This window comes from Pristis pectinata, chromosome 25, assembly GCF_009764475.1.
Source record: "Pristis pectinata isolate sPriPec2 chromosome 25, sPriPec2.1.pri, whole genome shotgun sequence".
In the NCBI taxonomy this organism is placed as follows: domain Eukaryota; kingdom Metazoa; phylum Chordata; class Chondrichthyes; order Rhinopristiformes; family Pristidae; genus Pristis; species Pristis pectinata.
In genome coordinates this window covers 31,033,629-31,056,416 of record NC_067429.1, presented here as the reverse complement: position 1 = coordinate 31,056,416, position 22,788 = coordinate 31,033,629, and the positions used below count along the sequence as shown (strand labels likewise).

The following is a 22,788-nucleotide window of genomic DNA, read 5'->3' as shown; positions in this document are numbered from 1 at the left end:
TATACCACCCCTTCTGTTCTATAAAACACCTCCTTCCCCATCTATGGCTCCCACGTAGATATCAGTCACCTCAGAACTGGAGTGGAAACAAATCAGCCTTGACCTAAAGGGACAGCCTAAGCAGGCAAAGTTTGCTGTAAAACCCATTCAGAACTGGCAAGACAGTGCTGTAACAGAGCAGCTCCATGTAATAAAGCTTAAAGAATAATTCTGTGCTCCATGATATTCAAAAGTTAATTCAAAGCTGCAGCTTACTGGATGCTCTACATGTTTATTTAGGAAGGTAAAGCAATACTTAACCCAGTGGGTTACACCTCCAAGATATAACAAATGCAAAAACAAACCAATGCAAGTAACATTTGATGGTCCAATTACCTTTCATATTTTGTGTATTCTCTCTGCTGTCATTTAAATTATGCAGCGCTGCTGTTGTGTCACTGACTACAGTGGTACAGCACTAGCCTTTCAATCTGCCCGATGTGGAAAATTGCACTAGAATGAACATGCCTGCTACACTGCAGCCGAGATGGTTTGGCAGTGACCAAGTTTTCAAGTCTAGTGAGGATACAACTGTTCTCAATAGTTGCTAAGATGTAGACAAGTGAGCACAAATTTCAGATAAATAAGGGCCTTTGAAAAAAAAAGATGCAATTTAAAATTCTCACTACAAAATTCTTGAATTAAAATCCATAAACAAACATTTAGTTAATTGAAAAAAGAGAATCTCAATGCGCAGAACAGCTGCAGTATCCTATAATTCAAATGTCAAACTCCAGCAATTGCATGTTAATAGACAACTAAGGGTTTCAAATATACTTGGAATATTTTCAGCAACACCAATAAACATCTCAAATGCAGTTATTTTTTTTGACATATTTGACTAACCTTTGGCTCATGTGACCAAAGCAAATTATTTGGCTTGGTGTCAAATTTTCTTTACCTTTCCTGTGAAGTGCCAGAGGATGTTTTACTTTAAGTTGTTTGAACGTTAAGCCACATGCACCTCAAAACATTTTTTTTGTTCTTGGCTTTCCATTGAGACAATGCAGCAGCAGAATAATATCTTTAGTGAACAGCACACAAGCCCTCCTTCATCCAAAAAAGGCCATTTAACCACTCCAAATAGGCACTGTCGGAGTTACAGAACACAACATACTATATCACTTGCCTTTCACAAGACTGACTGAGAAAACACTTTATTCAGTCCACTTGGTCATTACACGTGTGTAATCTTTGAAAGAGCTATCCAACTAATCCCTATCTATCCCCATGGCCCTGTATGTATCCAATTTCCTTAATATCTAAGTTATTGAATTTGCTTCCAACATCCCTTCAGACAGCACACTCCAGATGTTTTAGAAAACTCACCTGCCCACTTAGTTCTTTAAGTGCCTGAAAACAAGGTGCTCCTTCCTGTAAATGGATTCTCAGTACCCACAACTCACTTCACAGGTTACCAGTCTTCTCTGACCAACACTTTGAAATTCAATGGTGAAAAACTACATGGGAAGACAAGCTTGCACTCACGTAAAATTAACAGAAGACACCTTCAGCAATCCAAACCCTTGTAGATTTTTCCACTACATAGCAAAAGATCGAAACATCAAAGTTGATCCTGACTAATGCACATGGATTACTGATATGCCAAACATCAGCTTCACACACATCAAAGGAGTGCCTTCAAACATTGAGGTTTGAAAAATTCCAACCAGCAAATGAATATTTAACTGTTGCTGCAACCCCTCTAATCATTACAAGGCCACTCTCACCACAGCTTACATCAATGGCAGCAAGCAATTACAGATACAATTCTGAACAGCTCCCTACCATTCAGTAGGTGGTAACAGAGCGCCTACCAATCTACAAATGGAAAAGGGTCATCTACCATCTTGCACTTGGGAAGCAAGCACAGACTACAAACCACAAGAATCAACAGAATCAGTATCAGGTTTATTATCACTGACATATGTTGTGAAATCTATTGTTTTGTGGCAGCGGTACAGTGCAAAACAAAGACAAAAATTACTGTAAGTTACAAAAATAAATAGTGCAAAAGAGGAATAACAAGGTAGTGTTCACGGACCGTTCAGAAATCTGATGGCATAGGAGAAGCAGCTGTTCCTGAAACGCTGAGTATAGGTCTTCAGGCTCCTGTGCCTCCTCCTCAATGGTAGTAATGTCAAGAGGGCATGTCATGGGTGGTGAGGGTCCTTAATGATGGATGCCGCCTTCTTGAGACACCACCTTGTGCGGATGTCCTCGATGGTGGGGAGGGTTGTGCTCGTGATGGAGCTGGCTGAGTCTACAACTCTCTGCAGCCTCTTTCGGTCCTGGACATTTCAGCCTCCATACCAGGCGGTGATGCAACCAGTCAGAATGTTTCCCACTCTACATCTGTAGAAACTTGCAAGAGTCTTTGGTGACATACCAAATCTCTTCAAACTTCTCAAAGTAGAGCCTCTGACGTGCCTTCTTTGTGATTGCATCAATGCGTTGCGCCCAGAATAGATCCTCTGAAATGTTGATCCCTAGGAACTTGAGGCTGCTCACCCTTTCCACCGCTGACCCCTCAATGAAGACTGGTGTGGTTTCTCCCAACTTCTACTTCCTGAAGTCCACAATCAATTCCTTGGTCTTGCTGACGTTGAGTGCCAGCTTATTGCGACACCACTCAACCAGATCTATCTCACTGCTGTACGCCTCCTTATCGCCATCTGAGATTCTGCCAAAAACAATGGTGTCATCGCGAATTTATAGATGGCGTTTGTGCTGTGCCTTGTCATACAGTCACGAGCGTAAAGAGTACAGCAGTGGACTAAGCACACATCCTTGAGGTGTGCCTTTGTTGATTGTCAGCGAGAAGGAGATCCTCCCTGACTGTGGTCTCCCGATAAGGAAATAGAGGGTCCAGTTGCAGAGGGAGGTACAGAGGTCCAGGTTTTGAAGCTTGTTGATTAGTACTGAGGGGATGGTGTTGAACGCCAGTGTTGGTGGTGGTGAAGCCCCGGTACTGGTGAACAGAACTTAATTTCCAACGACAGACCTAAGTAATGTCTGATGTACCAATTTTTTTTAAAAACAGGTTTTAAAATTTTAAACAACTTTTTTTTATTCTTTAACTACCAACTTGTTACCCTTTGGATTAAACAAAATAGCAATAATACCATTAAATCAATATTTGTTTAAGAACTTAACCAACAAAAAAAAGAGGAAAGGGAGCCTTCAGCAGTTCGATCCAAGAGAGGTCACAGATTGAAAAATGCATGAAATAAACTATTCCCATCATACTTTCTGGTTCCACACCCCCTCCCCTCATCTCTTTCCTGTATGTTGTATTCAGACTTGGTCAGGGTTAAACTCCTCTCACTCTGATGAGCATAAAGTGTTCCTATATTTTAAATAGTGAAGTTTCAATAAACCCAAATCATGGTACATCCTTTTCAATTGTATGCTGTCTCAAATTCAGGTCTTACCATCTGTTTAAGGTTGCAAAAGAGTTGTGCAATAAACCAGCAAACAAATCAAGAGGGTTCTGTTCACTCAGAGCCACAGACCTCTCCTGGGCAATCAATCCATCTGCTCTGTAAGACTACCTGGCATCATTACAAAGGTTACCTAAAATCTATGGAAGGAGACTAACATTTATGGACCTAATTGCACAAAATTATGAGCCACCCATCACCAGAGTTTGCAGAAGGTGTGTAATTAGCCAAGAGGCAGTGCACAGCCTGCAGCTCTTCCTTACCCAAGAGATTTGGATCCACTTCGTTCCAGTCAAATGAAGTCAGGGGAGCACAGAAGTCAGAGTTCTTGTTATTGTTTAGTAAGCATTCTAGCCGGGTTTCAGTATCGCTCACCTGGAATGTTAAGAAAATATTTGCACATTTTCATTACTTGCACAATTCTTCCCAGTCTTGAAAAGCCCCCAAGTTCCTGCTGAGTCTAGCTCCTAAATCACCCACAATCCCAAGGCTCCTTCTGAATCTGTGACAGAATTAGTATACTTCAGGTGAATCCGCAGGCTACTTGGGGAAATCGCATACCCAACACTGACACACGAAATCCATGCACTTGGGCATGAGTAAATAGATACAAAAAAAACCCAGCAACTCAAGAGCCAAAGCCATTTACACACCTCTATGATAGAATCAAATCATAGTAACTTTACAACATTCGAGGCCAATTGGCCCATTATACTTGTGCTGATCAAAAAGAGCTACCCAGCCTCACCCCACATTTCTCCTATGTTGCTGGCCCAGCAGGTTATGGCTCCTGTAGTACACATCCAAGTATTGTCAATATGATGATGATTTCTGCCTCCATCACCCTTTCAGGCAGTGACCTCCAAATCTCAGCCCTCTGGACAAGAGAAAATTCCTCACCTGCCATCTAATCTTTCTATCAATTTAAATTTGTGCCTGGTGGTTTTAATTCACCTTGGGAATGAGGTCCTTTCCATTTTATCGAGGCTGTTCAATTTTATACTCAGTTTAGTCTCCCCTCAGCCTTCTCTGCAACAAAGAAAACCCAGATTATCCTGCCCTGCAAAAGAACTATAACTTTCAGTCCTGGCCACCTTCATAAATCTCTGCATTGAAAGCAATTACATCCTTCCTGTGATGCAACTATCAGAACTATATGCAGTGCTCAAGCTTTAGTCCAAATGGTATCCCTACACTCATAATCTGCAACTCGACTAATAAAGTAAATCATCCCACCTGCTTTTTTAACCATCTTATTGACCTGGCCTGCTACCTCCAGGGACCAGTCATGGTATAATCCTTCTGTCCCTCCACACTATCCATCTTCTCTGGATTAAATACCATTTGCCATTCTTCTGCCCCAAATGACCATGCCACCTATATTTTTTCTGCAGTTGAAAACTCTTTACCTCTCTGCCAAATTTTGTATCATCTGCAAACCTGCACACTCACACTTCTTCCCCCCTACCATTGGGCAGAAGATACAAAAGCCTGAAAGCACGTACCACCAGGCTCAAGCACAACTTCTATCCCACTGTTATAAGACTACTGAATAGTTTTCTAGTATGATGAGAACCTTGACCTCACAATCTACCTTGTTTTGGCCTTGCGCCTTTTTGTCAACCTGCACTACACTTTCTCTGTAACTGTAACACTTTATTCTGCATTCTGTTATTGTTTTACCTTGTACTACCTCATTGTACTGTAGAAATGAATTGATCTGTATGAATGGTATGCAAGACAAGTTTTTCCACTGTGCCTAGGTACATGTGACAATAATAATCCAATTTACCTGTCCCCTATTTAGGTTTAGGCCACAAACGTACATTGCACCAAGTACTGAGCCCCAATGAACAACATAATAAACAGCCTCTAATCTTAAAAACACCTGCCAGCCATTACCTTTTAAACCATAGAACCATACAGCACAAAACAGGCCCTTCGGCCTACCATGTTGTGCCGTCCATCAAACCACCCTCACACTATCTAACCCTTTCCTCCCGCATATCCCTCTATCTCACATTCTTCCATATGCCTATCCAACAAACTCTTGAACCTGTCCAATGTATCTGCCTCCACCACCACCCCAGGCAGTGCATTCCATGCACCAACCACTCTCTGGGTGAAAAACCTCCCCCTGAACCTCCCACCCATAACCTTAAAGCCATGCCCTCTCATCTTGAGCACTGGTGCCCTGGGAAGGAGGCGCTGGCTGTCTACTCTATCTATTCCTCTCAATATTTTATATATCTCTATCATGTCTCCTCTCATCCTCCTCCTTTCCAGTGAATAAAGCCCTAGCACCTTAAACCTTTGCTCATATTCCATACGCTCTAATCCAGGCAGCATCCTGGTAAATCTCCTCTGCACCCTCTCCAACGTGGCTCTTAAACTCAATCCCACGACTTATGAAAGCTAACATCCCATTGGCCTTCTTAACTGCTCTATCCACCTGTGAGGCAACTTTCAGTGAACTGTGAATATGAACCCCCAGATTCCTCTGCTCCTCCACACTGCCAAGTACCTTGCCATTTACCCTGTACTCTGCCCTGAAGTTTGTCCTTCCAAAGTGTACCACCTCACACTTCTCTGGATTGAACTCCATCTGCCACTTGTCAGCCCAGCTCTGCATCCTATCAATATCCCTCTGTAAGTTCCGACAGCCCTCCACACTATCCACAACACCGCCGATCTTAGTGTCGTCCGCAAACTTACTAACCCAGCCTTCCACCCCTTCATCTAAGTCATCTATAAATATCACAAAAAGTATAGGTCCCAGAACCGATCCCTGCGGGACACCACTAGTCACTGCCCTCTAATCCGAGGGCACTCCTTCCACCACAACCCTCTGCTTTCTACAGGCAAGCCAATTCCTAATCCACACAGCCAAGCTTCCCTGGATCCCTTGGCCTCTGACCTTCTGAAGAAGCCTACCATGAGGAACCTTATCAAACGCCTTACTAAAATCCATATAGACCACATCCACCGCACTACCCTCATCAATCTTCCTCGTCACCTCCTCAAAAGAACTCTTATCAGGCTTGTGAGGCAAGATCTTCCCTTCACAAAGCCATGCTGGCTGTCCCTAATCTGTCCATGATTCTCTAGGTGTTCACAGATCCTATCCCTTAGAATCCTTTCTAACAGCTTACCCACCACAGACATAAGGCTCACCGGTCTGTAATTCCCTGGACTATCCCTACTACCTTTTTTGAACAAGGGAACAACATTCGCCACCCTCTAATCCTCCGGCACCATCCCCGAGGACAACGAGGACTCAAAGATCCTTACCAGCGGTTCCACAATCTCTTCCCTCGCCTCTCAAAGCAGCCTGGGGAAAATCCCGTCAGGCCCCGGAGATTTATCTGTCTTGACATTATTTAACAACTTCAACACATCCTCTCTCTTGATATCTACAACCTTGTGAACGTTACCCTTACCAGCACTCCCTTCCACATCATCAAGACCCCTCTCCTTGGTGAATACCGAAGAGAAGTACTCATTGAGAACTTCCCCCACTTCCGCCGCCTCCAGGCACATTCTCCCACCTTTGTCTTTAATTGGACCTACCTTTACCCTAGCCGTCCTCCTACCCTTCACGTACGTGAAAAAGGCCTTGGCATTTTTCTTAACCCTACTAGCCAATGCCTTTCTTTCTGCTTTCTTTCTTTACTTTCTGCTACTGAGCCAATTCAGGACCCAATTTACCATTCTCCTATGGGCAACTACTTAAAAGCAAACTGCCTTGCAGCACCTTGTTAAAAGCCTAGCTAAGATCCATGTAGATTGCAACAAACAGACTGCCTCCATCAAACATCCTTTTCATCCCCTTAAATTCAATTAAGTTAGTCACTTACAAACGTCTCTTAACAAATCCTTGCTGACCGTCCTTGACCAACTTCCGTCGTTCAAATGAAGGATTATAGTGTTCTTTAAAATGGATTCCAATAATTTGACCATAACTAAAGTAAATTAAATGGTCTGTAATTACTTGGTTTATCCCTTCTTCCTTATTTAAACAGTAGCTCATTTGCAGTCTTCCAATACTCTGGCACCACCACTGTTGCAGCCTAAGCAAGTTGAAAATGTGCAATCAGAGCCTCAGCAATATAATAAAGAGCCTTGCAGGCCTGGTATTTTATACATTTTTAAAGATGACAGATGTAATACTTCTTTTACTATGTTTCCTCCATCCAGAATTTCATATACTTCCCCATAAATGCAACAGACATCATCAGCACGTGAAGAAAGTCTTAAGAATAACGATTAAGAGTCTTAACAGATCCTGTGCCTTGACATACTGGTTACTTTTTTTTGGTATCTAATAATTTTTTCTTGTGTAATTATAAAACATCTTTGAATTATCTTTGATTTGACTTGTCAATATATCTTTTTCAAAACCGCTCTTTGCTTTCCTATTTTGCCTTTTAATTTTACTCCTTCACCTTGTATATACTCTTCTAGACTTCATTGTATTAAGTGCCTGTCATTAGCTTTCCTTTTCGTTTCATCTTACCCTTGGTGCACTTTGACAGTTCCACCCTTTTCTGTGAAAACACGTTTGCCTACCTTGTACCTTTTTTGGAAATATCTGCCTTTGCTTTCAGACAGGATCCCACTTCTGTGCTTCATTTATTCTCACCGGGATCCCACTTCCTGCACTACTTTTAAAGACTACTGGGCCATTTGCTGCACCTGCTTTAAACATATTGGATTCGCTGGAAATTATTATACTACTACGCAACAGATTTTTAAAAAGGTGAAATTAAAGATTGTTGGGGTATCGACAAGATTAAGATCCAATAGTCTGGAAAATCTGCCACATCAGCACCAGAAGTCCCAAGGGTGCCAGATTATCGGAGTTTCACTGTACTTGCACTTGTGTACATCATTAAGCACAGTCAGCTTCCCCTTTTTGCCTGTGTTCCATCCTTCCTCTGCTCCAGTTCCACTCCCAATAACTTTGACCTCCATTTCCAGCTCTGCTTTTCCCTTTCTAACACCAGCAAACCTGCCCACAATGACACTAGCCCCAGCCCTGTTGTGGTGCCCCAACCCCCACCTCTGGGACTGTAGTTTAAGTTTTAAGTTTTATTTACAGCGTGGTAACAGGCCCTTCCAGCCCAACGAGTCCACGCCACCCATTTTAAACCCAAATTAACCGACCCGTACATCTTTGTAATGTGGGAGGAAACTGGAGCATCCGGAGGAAACCCACGCAGACACAGGAGAACGTACAAACTCCTTACAGACAGCGACGGGAATCGAACCCTGATCGCTGGCGCTGTAATAGCGTCGCGCTAACTGCTACGCTACCGTGCCGCCACTTTTCCCCATTTTCCCAGAACCACTCTGAATGGCCCAGGAATCTAAAGCTCCTGCTCCCTGAGCATCTCCATCATCATCTCTCCAGCCACACAATCACCTGCACTGTCCTATTTCTGTACTCACTGACACGTGGCACCAGGGGTAATCCGGAGATTACTCCCTTCCAGCTGCTGCTGCTTAATCTCCTTCTTAACTCCTAAACTCTGCATGCAGGATATCATCCCTTTGTTGTTGGTGTTGCTATGGACCTAGACCTCTAGCCACCCTCCCTCCAGAACATCCTGCAGCCACTCAGCACTATCCCTCACCCTGCACCAGAAGCAACAGACCATCCTGGAACCATCCTGTATCTACCATCACAGAAACACCCATCCGCTCCTCCATCTCTGGAGTTGCTTCTTGATCTTTCTCCTTCCTGTACAGCTGAGCCACCCCTGGTGCTGGGGTGCTAGCTCTGGCCAAGCCCCTTCAGGATTCAGAACTGAATACTGGTTAGAGAGCCCTTGGTGGTCTCCTGAACAACTTGGTCAAACTCCTGGTCTCTCTCTGCCTGTACTCTCTTGGGTGACCACCTCATGAAATATGCTATCCAAACACTCAGCCTCACAGACCACACTGACATCAACTGTTGCTCAAGCTTCTTCAGCTGAGGGCACTCCCTGCAATTGTGGTTGTCCAGAACTCGGGAGCAGTCCTGCAGGTCCTTCATGGTATAAAATGTGCTTTCCGCTGGTCTGGGAGGTCATGCATAGTTAGCTCATTAAGCAGAAAGCAGAGCAACACCTTTGCCCCCTCACTGAACTAAAACCCTAGATTCACCAAATTTCCAAGTATAATACTCTGAATTTAATTATGTAACACTTTCTTCTACTGCCCTTTATGTAACTTTAGCCACTCCATCCATTACACCTGCAAATATACATCATTAACTATAATTCATTCCTTAGCCACATGTAAACTAGCGCTCAGTGCATCTATACTCAAAACAGTGATTGTAATATCTCAAGATGTTAAGAATGAGCTACAATTAAACATCTGTCACCAATACATGTAGAAACCAAATTTATACTCTGATGTTTAACTCAGTAAATGCTAAGCAAAGCCCTATACAAAATTGCAAAGACTAAAATGTTACAGGTTTGATTGGTGCTGGTTAGCAGTTCTAAGTCCAGTGCATATTTTGAATTTTCTTCCCAAGAAGGGTGGTTGAGGCTCAAAACAGAAACCTATAGATATCTGACTGTTACAGGAATCATAGGATATGGAAGAAAAATAGGGCTTAAGTGGAAGATCAGCCAAGATCTTATCAAACAGTCAAGCAGGCCTGACAGGCTGAAAGGCCCACTCCTGCTCCTATTTCTCCCATTCTTTGGTTAATGCTTGGGCCAATACAGGCCTTTGCAAAGATCTGAGGCAACATAAAAGCAAGGTTGTAATGTAGAGGCTTTATAAGGAGTTGGTCAGACCACATTTGGAGTATTGTGAACAATTGTGGGCCCCACATCTAAGGAAGGAGGCGCTGGCATTGGAGAGGGTCCAGGTTTACGAGAATGATCCCAGGGGTGAAAGGGTTAATGTATGAGGAGCGTTTGACGGCTCTGGGCCTGTACTTGCTGGAGTTTAGAAGGATGAGGTGGGATCTCATTGAAACCTACTGGATATTGAAAGACCTGGATAGAGTGGACGTGGAGAGGATGTTTCCACTAGTGGGAGAGTCCAGGACCAGAGGGCACAGCCTCAGAGTGGAAGGACATTCCTTTAGAACAGAGATGGGAGGAATTTCTTTAGCCAGAGGGTGGTGAATCTGTGGAATGCATTGCCACAGACAGCTGTGGAGGCCAAGTCATTTGGTACATTTAAAGCAGAGGTTGATAGGTTCTTGATTATAGTGTAGATTTGTGTAAATGGGTGCATGATGGCAGGTGAGGACTTGGCTGGCGGACAGGTCTGGTTCCATGATGTATGACACTAAAAGGAAGGAGAAAACTACTCTGTACTGAGGACCTTGTGATTAAACACCTTCTTTATGTAATCAGATGGCTATTTTGAAGATGTGGGGAGGGAAGACTGGGGAACTGCACAGAGGACATTCAGTCCATCAATCCTCTGATGGCTCTCACAGACCAATCAATCCTGTTAGCATCTCTCTCCGTGTAGCCACATGAACTTTCTTCTCCGTGCCTTTCCACTTGCCCTTTGATTGATTCTACACCAACAGTGAACTCCAGTTCTCCACTGCTGCATTAAAAACATTTCCCTCACATCCATCAGGTCTTCTGCCCATCACTTTCAATCCATGCCCCCTGGACCATGAACTACCTGACAATGGGAACAACTTCTCTCCATATACCCTAGCTAATGCTGTCATTATATCGCTCACTTCATCAAACTCACTGTGAACCTTCTTTGTTCCAGTTTCTCTAGTTTACCCTTGTAGGTGAAATCACTTATTGCCAAAACCAGTTTTGTAAATCATTTCCTCACCCTCTCCATATTATTAACATTAATAATCAAGACAAGACTACAGGACATGGTGTAGGGAGCAGGATTGGACAGAGTCCTCCAGAAGTGGTCTGGCTGTTTCAACGTAACTTCCCTACTCCTGCACTCTATCCCTACTAATCAGCATATTAAATGGAACCATGTCACTTGCCTTCTGAAAATCCACACACAAATTCTTCTGTTTTCACATGGAAAAAATTCAAATCAGGTCAGTAAAATTTTATTGGCTTTCAACAAATCCCTGTGGGTCTCTGACTCAAGCTTCTGCAAGCGCCAATTAAAATTTTTCCAGTTATGTTTCCAAAATCTCCACCACCACAAATGTTAAATTAACCAGTTGGAAGTTGCCTGGCCATGTCCTTACACACCTTTTCAAAAAAGGGCTTCCACTGGTTTTTCTGAGATCTCCACCTTTCTTCCTTCTGCAACCGAGGATGCACCCCTCTTGGATTTTAAACACAGCCAGCTTCCTACTCATCCATTTGGACCTCAACCAGTACCTCAATTACCTCTGGTTCTAATGAGATATTGGTAATTTTTTTTCCCTTGGTAAAAATATTTCTTGCATTATCTTCTGCTTCTATGGAAAGATTCTTTATCTTATTGGGCCCATCCTTCATCTCACTACCAGATTTTTCTTTACCTGCCAAGACTTACTTCCAAATGAAAGGCTTCTCCTGTCTCATACTCTCTTTTTAACCACCTGACTTGTCGTCTCCCTGCCTTGCCCACATCTGCATTATTCACCTGAAATGTGTCAAACGCCCACGTTTTTGTTTCATCATATTCTCTGATCCTTTTGATAGTGGGAGCTCTTGCCTTGGTTTCCCTACAATTCTTCTTAACAGGAATTTACCAAACCTACACAAAACATTTCTTTAAAGGTCAACTATTATTCAGTTAGTTTCACATGACAATATTTGGCTTCCTTTTACCGACTGGATCCACTTGGGTTTGTCCTCCTCCAATTAAGCACTTTAGATTGCTCCAAACCTCTCAACTTACACCTCTCCCTTTTCAAGGCTCAGTTTACTGTGATATCTCCCCCCCCAAGTTTCACCCCTTCATCCTCCCTCTTGTCAGCATCTTTCTCATTCCTCTCTAACCCAGCTCACTCCCAGGGGTCTCGTCCCTCCCCTCTAATGCCACTGCTTCCCTCCATTGGGGTGGGGGGAACCTTCCTCTTCTGCTCTCACTCCCCCCTATAGATCCCTTCCCACCCACCAATCCCAAGATCTAACTCTGTGGATGCTTTGGTAGTGACCAAAAACAAAGGGAAAAACAGGTAATTACAGACTAGTAAGATTAATGTTAGTAATGGGAAAAAGTGCTAGAACCTACAATAAAAGATGTGATAACAGGAATAATGGAATTAGACAAAGTTACTGTGGGTGTATGAAAAGAAAATCACACTTAATAAATCTTTTGAGGATGTAACTAGTAGAATAAGAGATATGCAATGGGTCTGATGCATTTGGAGACTGTCAGACAGCTTTTGACAAGAGGTTAGAAGTTAGATGCATAATTGGGGGTAATGTACTGGCATGGAGCGAGAATTAGCTGACAGAGAAAACAGAGTGGGAATAGGCTGTTCTTTCTCCAGGTGGTAGGCAGGGACAAGTGGTTTACAGCAAGAATCCGTGCTTTGACTGTATGTATATTAGTGACTCGATCAAGGTAACTAAATGTAACATCTCCAAGTTTGCAGATGACAAATTGGGGGGGGGGGGGGGAGGGGTTTTAGAAGGAAGTGCAAAATGTGAGCAGGATGCAGAGACCCCAATGTGATTTAGACAAGTGGCAAATGCAATAATAACTTGAGTAAATGTGAAATTATCCACTTTCGTTCTAAAAATAAAGAAAAATTATCAGAATGGTGATGGATTGGGGAAAGGGAAGGTGAAATGACACACGGATGCACTGGTACACCAGCAACTAAGATCAGGCACAACATAGTTGGGAATGCAAATGGTATGTCGGCCTTCACTGCATGACTTGAATACAGGTCAGACCCCATCTGGAGTTGTACGGTCACTCTCCCCCCCCCCCCCTTCCCCACAGCTGCCGGCTCCCCTCTCCTTCCTTCTTCCTGAACCCAACCCCTCCACGGACTCACCCCCTCCACCCCTAACCCCCACAAACTCACTCCACTTTCCCTCAAACCCACTCATTTCACTGTGTGTTTCGATGTACGTGTGACTGGTAGATAAAGATCTATCTTAATCCTTACAGGACCACTTCCCTATTTCCCCTAAACCCCCCCCCCCCCACCACCACCACCACCACCACCCCACCCACGGACTCTCTCCCCTCCCCACCACCCTACTCTCCCCCCCTCCCTCCACAACACGGGGGCTTCGGCCCTTCTCCCGCTGCCTACCCCCTCCCAGCACTCATTTCACTGTGTGTTTCGATGTACATGTGACTGGTAGATAAAGATCTACCTTAAGCCCTACAGGCCGACTTCCCAATTTCCCCTAAACCCCCCCTCCCCCCCCCCACAGACTCTCTCCCCTCCCCACCCCCCTACTCTCCCCCCCTCCCTCCCTCCCTCCACAACACGGGGGCTTCGGCCCTTCTCCCGCTGCCTACCCCCTCCCAGCACTCATTTCACTGTGTGTTTCGATGTGCATGTGACTGGTAGATAAAGATCTACCTTAAGCCCTACAGGCCGACTTCCCAATTTCCCCTAAACCCCCCCCTCCCCCCCCCCACAGACTCTCTCCCCTCCCCACCCCCCTACTCTCCCCCCCTCCCTCCCTCCCTCCACAACACGGGGGCTTCGGCCCTTCTCCCGCTGCCTACCCCCTCCCAGCACTCATTTCACTGTGTGTTTCGATGTGCATGTGACTGGTAGATAAAGATCTACCTTAATCCCTACAGGCCGACTTCCCAATTTCCCCTAAACCCCCCCTCCCCCCCCCCCACAGACTCCCCTCCCCACCCCCCTACTCTCCCCCCCTCCCTCCCCAACACGGGGGCTTCGGCCCTTCTCCCCCTGCCTACCCCCTCCCACCTAGGCCCGGGGCCTCGGCCTGTCCTCACCCTCCAGACGCGCAGGTAGTCCCCGGAGGTGGCGAGCAGGTCGGGGTAGACGCCCTTGGTGTCGGGGATCCACATGATCTTGGTGGTGGGGTAGGGGTGGTCGAAGGTGTTGCGGGAGATGAACTCGGAGCTCTCCTCGTCCAGCCCCACGATCTGCACCTTGTTGTTGTACTCCTCCACGAAGGAGCCGAGCGCCAGGCGGAACCGCTTGTCGGGCCGCACGCTCCAGTTCATGGCGTACACCGTCCACGGCGCCTCGTACTTGTAGATCTCCTTCCTCTTGCCGTGCATGCTCATCTTGGGACGGGAGGCCTGCTCTGCGCCTCGGCTCCAACCCGCCAGCCCCGGCCCGGCCGTCACCGTCAGCCCGCCGCCGCTCACAACAATAAACCGCTCAAACTCGCAACGGAAGCCGGCCGCTGACTGACAGTCGTCGCAGCCAATCGCCGCCGCGGATCGGTGGGCGGACCGATGGTTCCCAAGATAGACGGCAGAGAGAACCAATGGGATGCAGGGATTTGGTGGCCGGGATCACCGTTCGCACGTTACGTGCGATTAACGTCTGGTTTGAGGGTCGAGCTGACTGACAGGTAAGATCGCCAATCATATTTGAAAAGGCTGTTGGGGGTGGTTCGTTAAGTGATTGATAACCATTGTAACCAATGGCGTGCGGGAATCCTGTCAATAGCTTACATTTGATTCGTTATTCCGGAGAACATGTTGACGGACAATGAGGTTGACCAATTAGGTGCCAAAAATGGGGGGGGGAGGCAACCGTTGAGTGAAAGCCGTCGATGGGGCGGGTCTCCTGTTGGCGCTTCGGATTTGATTGGTCGGAGATCGCCAATCATTTTCAACACCCTGATAGATGGGCATTTTATTGGCAGGATCACTTTCATTGACAAGGATCAGAACCAATCACCTCCATAGCTCACCTCCCTGCCCTCTGAGTGACCCCCATGATAAATATATAAGGACAGGTGGAATTATCACACCTATGGTGGCCTTTCTCCCTCTGGCTGGTTCCTGCCTGGTCAACATTGGCTGGAGCAGGCGGGCATGGCTAAAGGAAAGCTGGGAGTGTGGGACTGGTGCTCCCTCCTGACAACTGGCACAAACCTGGTCATCAGGCGCTCGTGGCGTTGCTGTACGTGGTGCGGGTGTGGCCCATGCCCTGCTCCTCTGCCTTGTCGGTCACCTGAGACATGGGGATTCAAGATGGAACATGGTTTACAAAATGGTGAGGGGCATAGACAGAGTTAATGCGAGTAGGGTCTCTCCACCTAGATTAGGAGAGATAAGTACGAGAGGACATGGCTTTAGGGTGAAGGGGGAAAGGTTTAGGGGGAACATTAGGGGGAACTTCTTCACTCAAAGAGCAGTGGGAGTGTGGAACGGGCTGCCATCTGATGTGGTAAATGCGGGCTCGCTCTTAACTTTTAAGAGTAAATTGGATAGATACATGGACGAGAGCGGTCTGGAGAGGTATGGGCTGGGGGCAGGTAAATGGGACCAGCAGAATAATGTTTCGGCACAGACTAGAAGGGCCAAATGGCCTGTTTCCTGTGCTGTAGTTTTCTATGGTTCTTTGTCTGACGGGCTGTTGTGCTCAGGTTCCCAGACCACGGAGAAAATTGAGCCCAACATCTCTATCAGCCTGACGGCCACCTTTTTGTGCAGCTGCATCAAGCTGAAGTGTACACACACACACACACACACACACACACACACACACACACACACAGCACCCCCCCCCCCCCAAGTGTTACTGCGTGCTGAGGTTCCGCTTGCCCCTTGTGTTGTGAAGGATGGGCCTGGCCTCATTGCTGAGCAATGTTCCATTCAGTTGGACATTGTCGCACTACCTGCCCTTTGTGGGAAAAGTTCTTCCAGGAAAAACATCTTTGACCACAAGTCCATTAGGCAGTGGTCAGCCGCAATGTCCTGCAGGCCTTGCTGGAGAATGACCTGATGGATCCTGTGGGATGGTTTCCCAGCAGACTGTCAAAACCATTTGGCAGAATGCCTCATTGCCAGAACTTGCCAACAGACAGAAGGATCTCACTTGGCTGGCAGTGAGAGGGCCCTCCCTGTCAGATCATTCCTTCAGAGTTGGCATCTCACCCATTACACACGTTGCCCTTGAGGCAGCTGTGATGGGGATGAGATGGTCACCCACCTCCTTGTGGGCTGTGCATTTTGCCAAGAAGGTCTGAAAAGGATGCAAGGGTCCTTGCTGAGGTTCATTCTGAGCAGCTGCGGAACAGAGGGCTCTCTGATCTAGAAGCTGTTCCCAGGGACGCATACTGAGGTAGACATCACCAGCTACTGGAAGATCATCAGATCGGTGAAAAATTCACTTTGGTCTGCCCGAAACTTGTTTGTCCTCCAGTACAATGAGATATTGTAAGGGAATGCTCCTGACTGGCACATTCCAGGCTGCAGGAGTACGGGCTAAGGGATGCACTAAAGCTTGATGCAGTCAGTGCAAAGGCTTTATGGGGAAAGACTGAAGTCAAAGGTCCTGCTATCACTAGACACTGAGGAAATGGGTCTTGAGTAACAGCCTCTCCAACACTTGGAAGTGTGTATTGTCCAAAGAGGCCACATGAGTGGCATTGGTGCTTTGTGCATTGAATATATTGACTTGATGCCACCATAAATGTATAGACTGAACGACACCGTGAATGTAAAGAAAGCAATGCACTGTTTTTGTATTTCTTGCAATATATTTTTATGAGTAAAGTTTATTTTTGAAGTAAAAAATGTGTTTGCAAAGAAGGTCTGGAAAGGGATTAAGTGGTCTTTGTCGAGGTGCGTTACGAGCCGCCACATGATACTGTACTCCATGCCCTGTAGGTTGTTCCCAGTGTCTCGCACTGAGGCAAACATCGACTGCTGCTGAAAGATCATTAGCTCGGTGAAAGGCACGCACTTTGATCTGCCCCAGGCTTGTTGCTCTTCATGCAAGGAGATGTCTGCAGCTGAATCCTGCCGACTGGCGTGTTCCAGGCTACAGGAATACTTTCTGAGGGTGAGCTGAAGCTTGATGCAGCCTCTTCAAAGGCTCTGCGGGGGAAGGTCACAGTATCGGGCTTCCCACTGCTGGACACTGAGGAGCTAGACCCTGCGTAACAACCTCCCAAACTTATCACCATCAGAACGTTTGAGACTGAAAAGTTAATGGTAAGTTGACATTGTAGATATTATAAGCATATGTAATGATATGCATGGTACAGTGAATAAAACCAATACCATGTTCAAATTATACTTATGTACAAAGTATATTTTGGGGGGAAAAAATAACTTGAACAAGTATCTAGACCTTGCTTGGCTGGTGGTGAGAAGGGGCCTCCTCATCAGGTTACACACAGCCGGAGCTTGGGTGGCTGCTGTGTGGATGAAACCAATCATCCATTTCCTTGTGGAATGCACAACTGCTGAAGAGGTCTGGAAAGGGGCGTAGTGGTCATCGTCAAGGTTCATCTGGAGCAGCTGCTCTATGGGTTGGTCCTGGGGTTGCGGACCTAGACAAACATCAAAGTGCGATGCGGCACAAGGTCCCAGTTTAATGTTGTCCTGCCACTGTACGTGGAGGGCTGGTACCTCTGTGAAAATCTCTTGGACTTACCGCTCAGGGAATGTATTTGAAGGAAAAAGTAATGTAATACTGATAGCTTATAAATCATGTAAGCAAATGGAATAGCATGTTGTGTACTGAGAATGGTGACATGGGAACCTTTTTCTCATGGGAGAGGGGGATATATAAGAGACAGAGACTTAAATTAGACACAAGAAGATGCTGAACCTGGAGCAACACACACAAAACGCAATAGGTCAGGCAGCATCCATGGAGGGAAATAAACGGTTAACTTTCAGGTTGAGGCCCTTCGTCAGGACAGACAAGTTAAATTGGGAGATAGATTAGAGAGACAGTCAGAATTTTTTTCACCTTATTTAAGGGACTTGAATTCACTGCTGGAAGGAATGACGGAAGCAGAAATCCGCATCACTTTTAAGATGAGCACGTGAAAAACAGTCGCCTCAAAGACCAGGGATTGGGTGATGAGAGGTGAGAGTAAATTAAATGGTCAACTTTTGGACAAAATAGAAGAATGTCATTAATTTCTAGCATTGTATGGGAAACAGATTGAGTTTAGAAAAGACAAATTTTGCAGTTGGGACAGATCAGATGGTCATGACATCAGAATTTGAGGCTTGAAATGATATAATGCAGTATTCTTTAAAATAGGGTTGAAATATTGAATTATCTAATCTCACTCAAACTCCTGGTCTGGACAGAGGCATTCGTGCAATTCAGAAGAATTAGGAGATGAGAAAACAGTTACACAAGGAAGTATTAGTAAATTTGTAAAAGGGCCGTGTGATTTTTAAATTAATTTAACGTGAATGTGAGATATAATTTTTTAAGGATAAATGTCACAAATTTCTTGCAAAATAAAAATCTAAACAGGATTGAGGTGCAAAAAAACTTATGGGTTCTTACACAAATCTTTAAAAGGAGCAGGAAAATAAGCACATGAAAAATAAGCCAAGCCAAGGTGGAGGTTGAAGGCTGTTTCTCAGAATGGAGGCCGGTGAGTAGTGGTGTGCCGCAGGGGTCGGTGTTGGGACCCTTGTTATTTGTTAGTTATGTAAATGATTTGGATGTGAATGCACAAGGTTTGATCAGTAAGTTTGTGGATGACACAAAATTAGGAGGTGTTGTTGATGTTGAAGAAGGTTATCGTAGATCACAGGGGGATCTTGATCAGTTCAGGAAGTGGGCCGAGGAGTGGCAAATGGATTTCAACACAGATAAGTGTGAGGTGATTCATTTTGTAAAGTCAAACCAGCTGGGACTTATACTATGAATGGTAGGGCACGAGGGAGTGTAATGGAACAGAGGGACCTAGGAGTACAAGTGCATAATTCACTGAAAGCAACGTCACAGGTAGACAGGGTGGTAAAAAAAGGCATTTAACACGCTGGCCTTCATCAGTCAGGTGCTGCCTGGATTAGAGAACATTTGCTATCAGGAGAGGCTGGACAAACTTGAGCTCTTTTCTCTGGAGCAGCAGAGGCTGAGGGGTGATCTGTTGGAAGTGTATTAAATGATGAGGGGCATGGATAGGGTGGACAAACAATATCTATTTCCCATTGTTGAGTGATCCAATACCAGAGGGCATGCATTTAAGGTGAGAGGGGGTAGGTTCAGAGGAGACGTGAGGGGTACATTTTTTACTCAGAGAGTGGTGGATGCCTGGAATACGTTGCCTGATAGGGTGGTGGAGGCAAATTCACTGGCATGGGTGCAGGAAGCAGCCCCAATGCAGTCGTCGATGTAGCGGAGAAAGAGTTGGGGGGCGTTACCCGTGTAGGTTTGGAACATGGACTGTTCCATGTAGCCAACTAAAAGGCAGGCATGGCTGGGGCCCATGTGAGTGCCCACGGCTACACCTCTGGTCCGGAGAAAGTGGGAGGAGCTGAAGGAGAAGTTATTGAGGGTGAGTCCCAGTTCTGCCAGACGGAGGAGGGTGGTGGAGGAGGGGAACTGGTTTGGTCTGCTATCAAGAAAGAAGCGGAGAGGCCTGAGGCCGCCCTGATGGGGGATGGAAGTGCACAGGGAGTGGACGTCCATGGGGAAAATGAGGCGGTTAGGGCCGGGGAACTGACAAATATTGAAGTGACGGAGAGCATGCGAAGTGTCACGGACGTGGGTGGGAAGGGACTGGACCAAGGGGGACAAAATGGAGTTGAGATCCGAGGACATGAGTTCAGTGGGGCAGGAGCAGGCAGAAACAATGGGCCTACCGGGGCAGTGAGGTTTCTGGATCTTGGGTAGGAACTAGAAATGGGCTGCACGGGGTTGGGGATGTAGAGAGGAGATCTCTGGAGGTGATGAGGTCGGTGATGGTGTGGGAGGTGGTGGCCTGATGCTGCTCAGTGGGTCCTGGTTCAGGGGTAAGTAAGAGGAGGTGTCACTCTCGGCAAGGTCGAGGTCAGTTACCAGACTAAACAGCACCGCCCTTGTCTGCGGGTTTGATGGTGAGGTTGGGATTGGTGCGGGGAGAGAGGAGGGGGGAATGTTGATGATGTGTTATGTTATTCCCATTACTTCACATTAGCACATCGTTTGTCATTCATTTATAATTTTAAAGTTTTAACACAAATTTCAACTACTTTGTGTAATGGCACCAAACTGTGGCCCTTTCTCATTGAGCCCCTACAGACTTTTTTTAAAAACAATAACTTTATTTACAATACACAACATTTTAAAATTAAAATCAATCCTCGCTGTCCAGGATAGACTCCAGCCCCTGCAGTGCCCGCCAATCCCTGGAGAGCTCCAGAGAGCCAGTGGACACCTCGTGCTCATCTCCATGGACAGTCGGCCATGGATGTTACTTCGGAAGACTGGCAGGTGGTCAGCTCAGGTGGATCCCGCAATGGCCCACTTCCTGGACCCGTGTGAATGGCCATCCTGGCCAGGGCAATGACCAGACCGATGAGGAGGCCCCCCCGCTGACTCACTGCCCTCTGTACTAGGTGCCCAAGGATCAGGAGAGTGGGGCTGGTGCGACCAGAACTTGAGGAGCAGCCCCTTCAAATAATCAATCAGAGGATGCAACCGCTCATGCATATATAGGTGGAACACGGACTCCTCTCGGCTGCAGAAATGGCAGGTTGCTCGGGAGTCCATGAACTAACTTAAAATCGTTGCACAGCACAGCCCTGTGCAGCATTTTCCATCTCAGGTCCCCAGTGCAAAGGGGGAGGACTCCCACGTAGAGAGAATTCCACTGGGGACCTCCTTTGCTCCCAGAATGGGCCCCCACGGTGTGTCCGGGTGGCGGACGAGGGCAAGGAAGTGGAGAGTGTGCAGGAGCAGCCCGTTCAGGAAAGTCTTCTGTGTGGTGAAAGGGCACGCAGGGGCGTGCTGACAGGCAGATCGCGTTGTGTGGGACTGCCTCGCCAGGTTATTTTCAGGGCCTGGGTAGGATGAGAAATTAGGGCTGAGTGGGTGTTAGTTCAAAGTTATTAGGGAACTGACAAAGAGACAGAAAATGCTGGAAAAACCCAACAGGTCAGGTAGCATCTGTGGTGGGAGAAACAGAATGGACATTTCTGGTCAAGACCCTTCACCAGATCTGGTCCTGATCACTTTCCTGAAACATTGTCTCTATTTCTCTATCCACAGATGCTGCCTGACCTGCTGAATGTTTTCAACATTTGTTTTAATATAAAGTTATTGAGTTTTTGCCTCACGGCTTGAGTGACTAGGGTTCAGTCCCGAACTCTGGTGCTGTCTGTGTGGAGTTTGCATGTTCTCCCTGTGGTGGTGGGTTTCTCCTGATGCTTCAGTTTCCTTCCACATCCCTGAGATTTGTGGGTTGGTATCAGAATCAGGTTTATTATCACCGCCTTATATGATGTTTGTTTGTTTTGCGGCAGCAGTGCAGTGCAAAGGCATAAAAGTACTATGAATTACAAAATAAATATAGTGCAAAGAAGGAAGAATTAGGTAGTGTTCATGTACAGGTTAATTGGCTGCTGTAAATTCCCCTCGTGTGTAGGTGAGTGGTAGAATCTCAGGGTACTTGATGGGAATATGATGAGACTAAAATGGGATTGGGGTCAATGGGTGCTTGACGGTACACCAAGGCCCCCTCTGTTCCTCAATGCTCCCAATGCCCTTTGATTCGATGTGTGTGCTTGAGCCTTATTAGACTGCCCAAAATGCATCACTTCACACTTGTCAGGATTAAATTCCATCTGCTGTTGCTCTGCCTAAGTTACCAGCTGATCATTGTCGTTCTGTAGCCTAAATCTACCCTGCTCATTATCAACAACACCACCAATTTGCATGCTATACGTACCTTCTACATTCACATCCAAACCATCAACATATACGAGAAACAGTAAAGATCCCAGCACTGATCGCTGTGGCTCTCAATCATAAAAGCAACTCTCCACCATTACTGTCCGTCTCCTAGTACCAAACCAACTTTGGATCCAATTTGTCAACTTGCTTTGGATCCCATGGGCTCTAACCTTTCGGACCAACCTTCATGTGGAACCTTATTGAAGGTCTTCCTGGTCCATGTAGACTACATCACTCCATTGCCTTCTTCAATGTATTTTTTTGAAGAAGAAACAATCTAATTAGTTAGTTAGGATCTCTCACAACATTCCCCAATCAAACCCTGCCTTTCCAAGTGTAGATTAATTATGTCACTGAGAACTTTTTCCAACAACTTCCCCACTGTAGACTCACTGGCCTGTAATTACCAGGTTTATTCCTGCTGCACTTCTCCAACAAAGGTGCCACAATTTCTGCCCTCCAGTCAGCAGGCAGCTCACCTGTGGCCAGACAGAACTTGAAAATCTGTCAGGGCCCCAGCAATCTCCTTCCTTGTCCTCCATCAGG

General features: G+C 46.0%; 1 protein-coding gene across 1 annotated transcript in view; it reads right to left on the bottom strand.

Moving 5' to 3' along the window:
• dcaf7 (ddb1 and cul4 associated factor 7) overlaps nucleotides 1–14,758 on the bottom strand; it is a 39,471-nt gene extending 24,713 nt beyond the window's left edge. Inside the window, exons 1-2 of the mRNA XM_052038916.1 lie at nucleotides 14,358–14,758; nucleotides 3,746–3,857 (exon numbers count right to left, since the gene is read on the bottom strand). Of these exons, the coding sequence (XP_051894876.1) occupies nucleotides 3,746–3,857; nucleotides 14,358–14,654 (409 nt within the window). The 5' untranslated portion in view covers nucleotides 14,655–14,758. The remainder of the gene's footprint in view (nucleotides 1–3,745; nucleotides 3,858–14,357) is intronic.
• Between the last annotated feature and the right edge of the window lie 8,030 nt (nucleotides 14,759–22,788).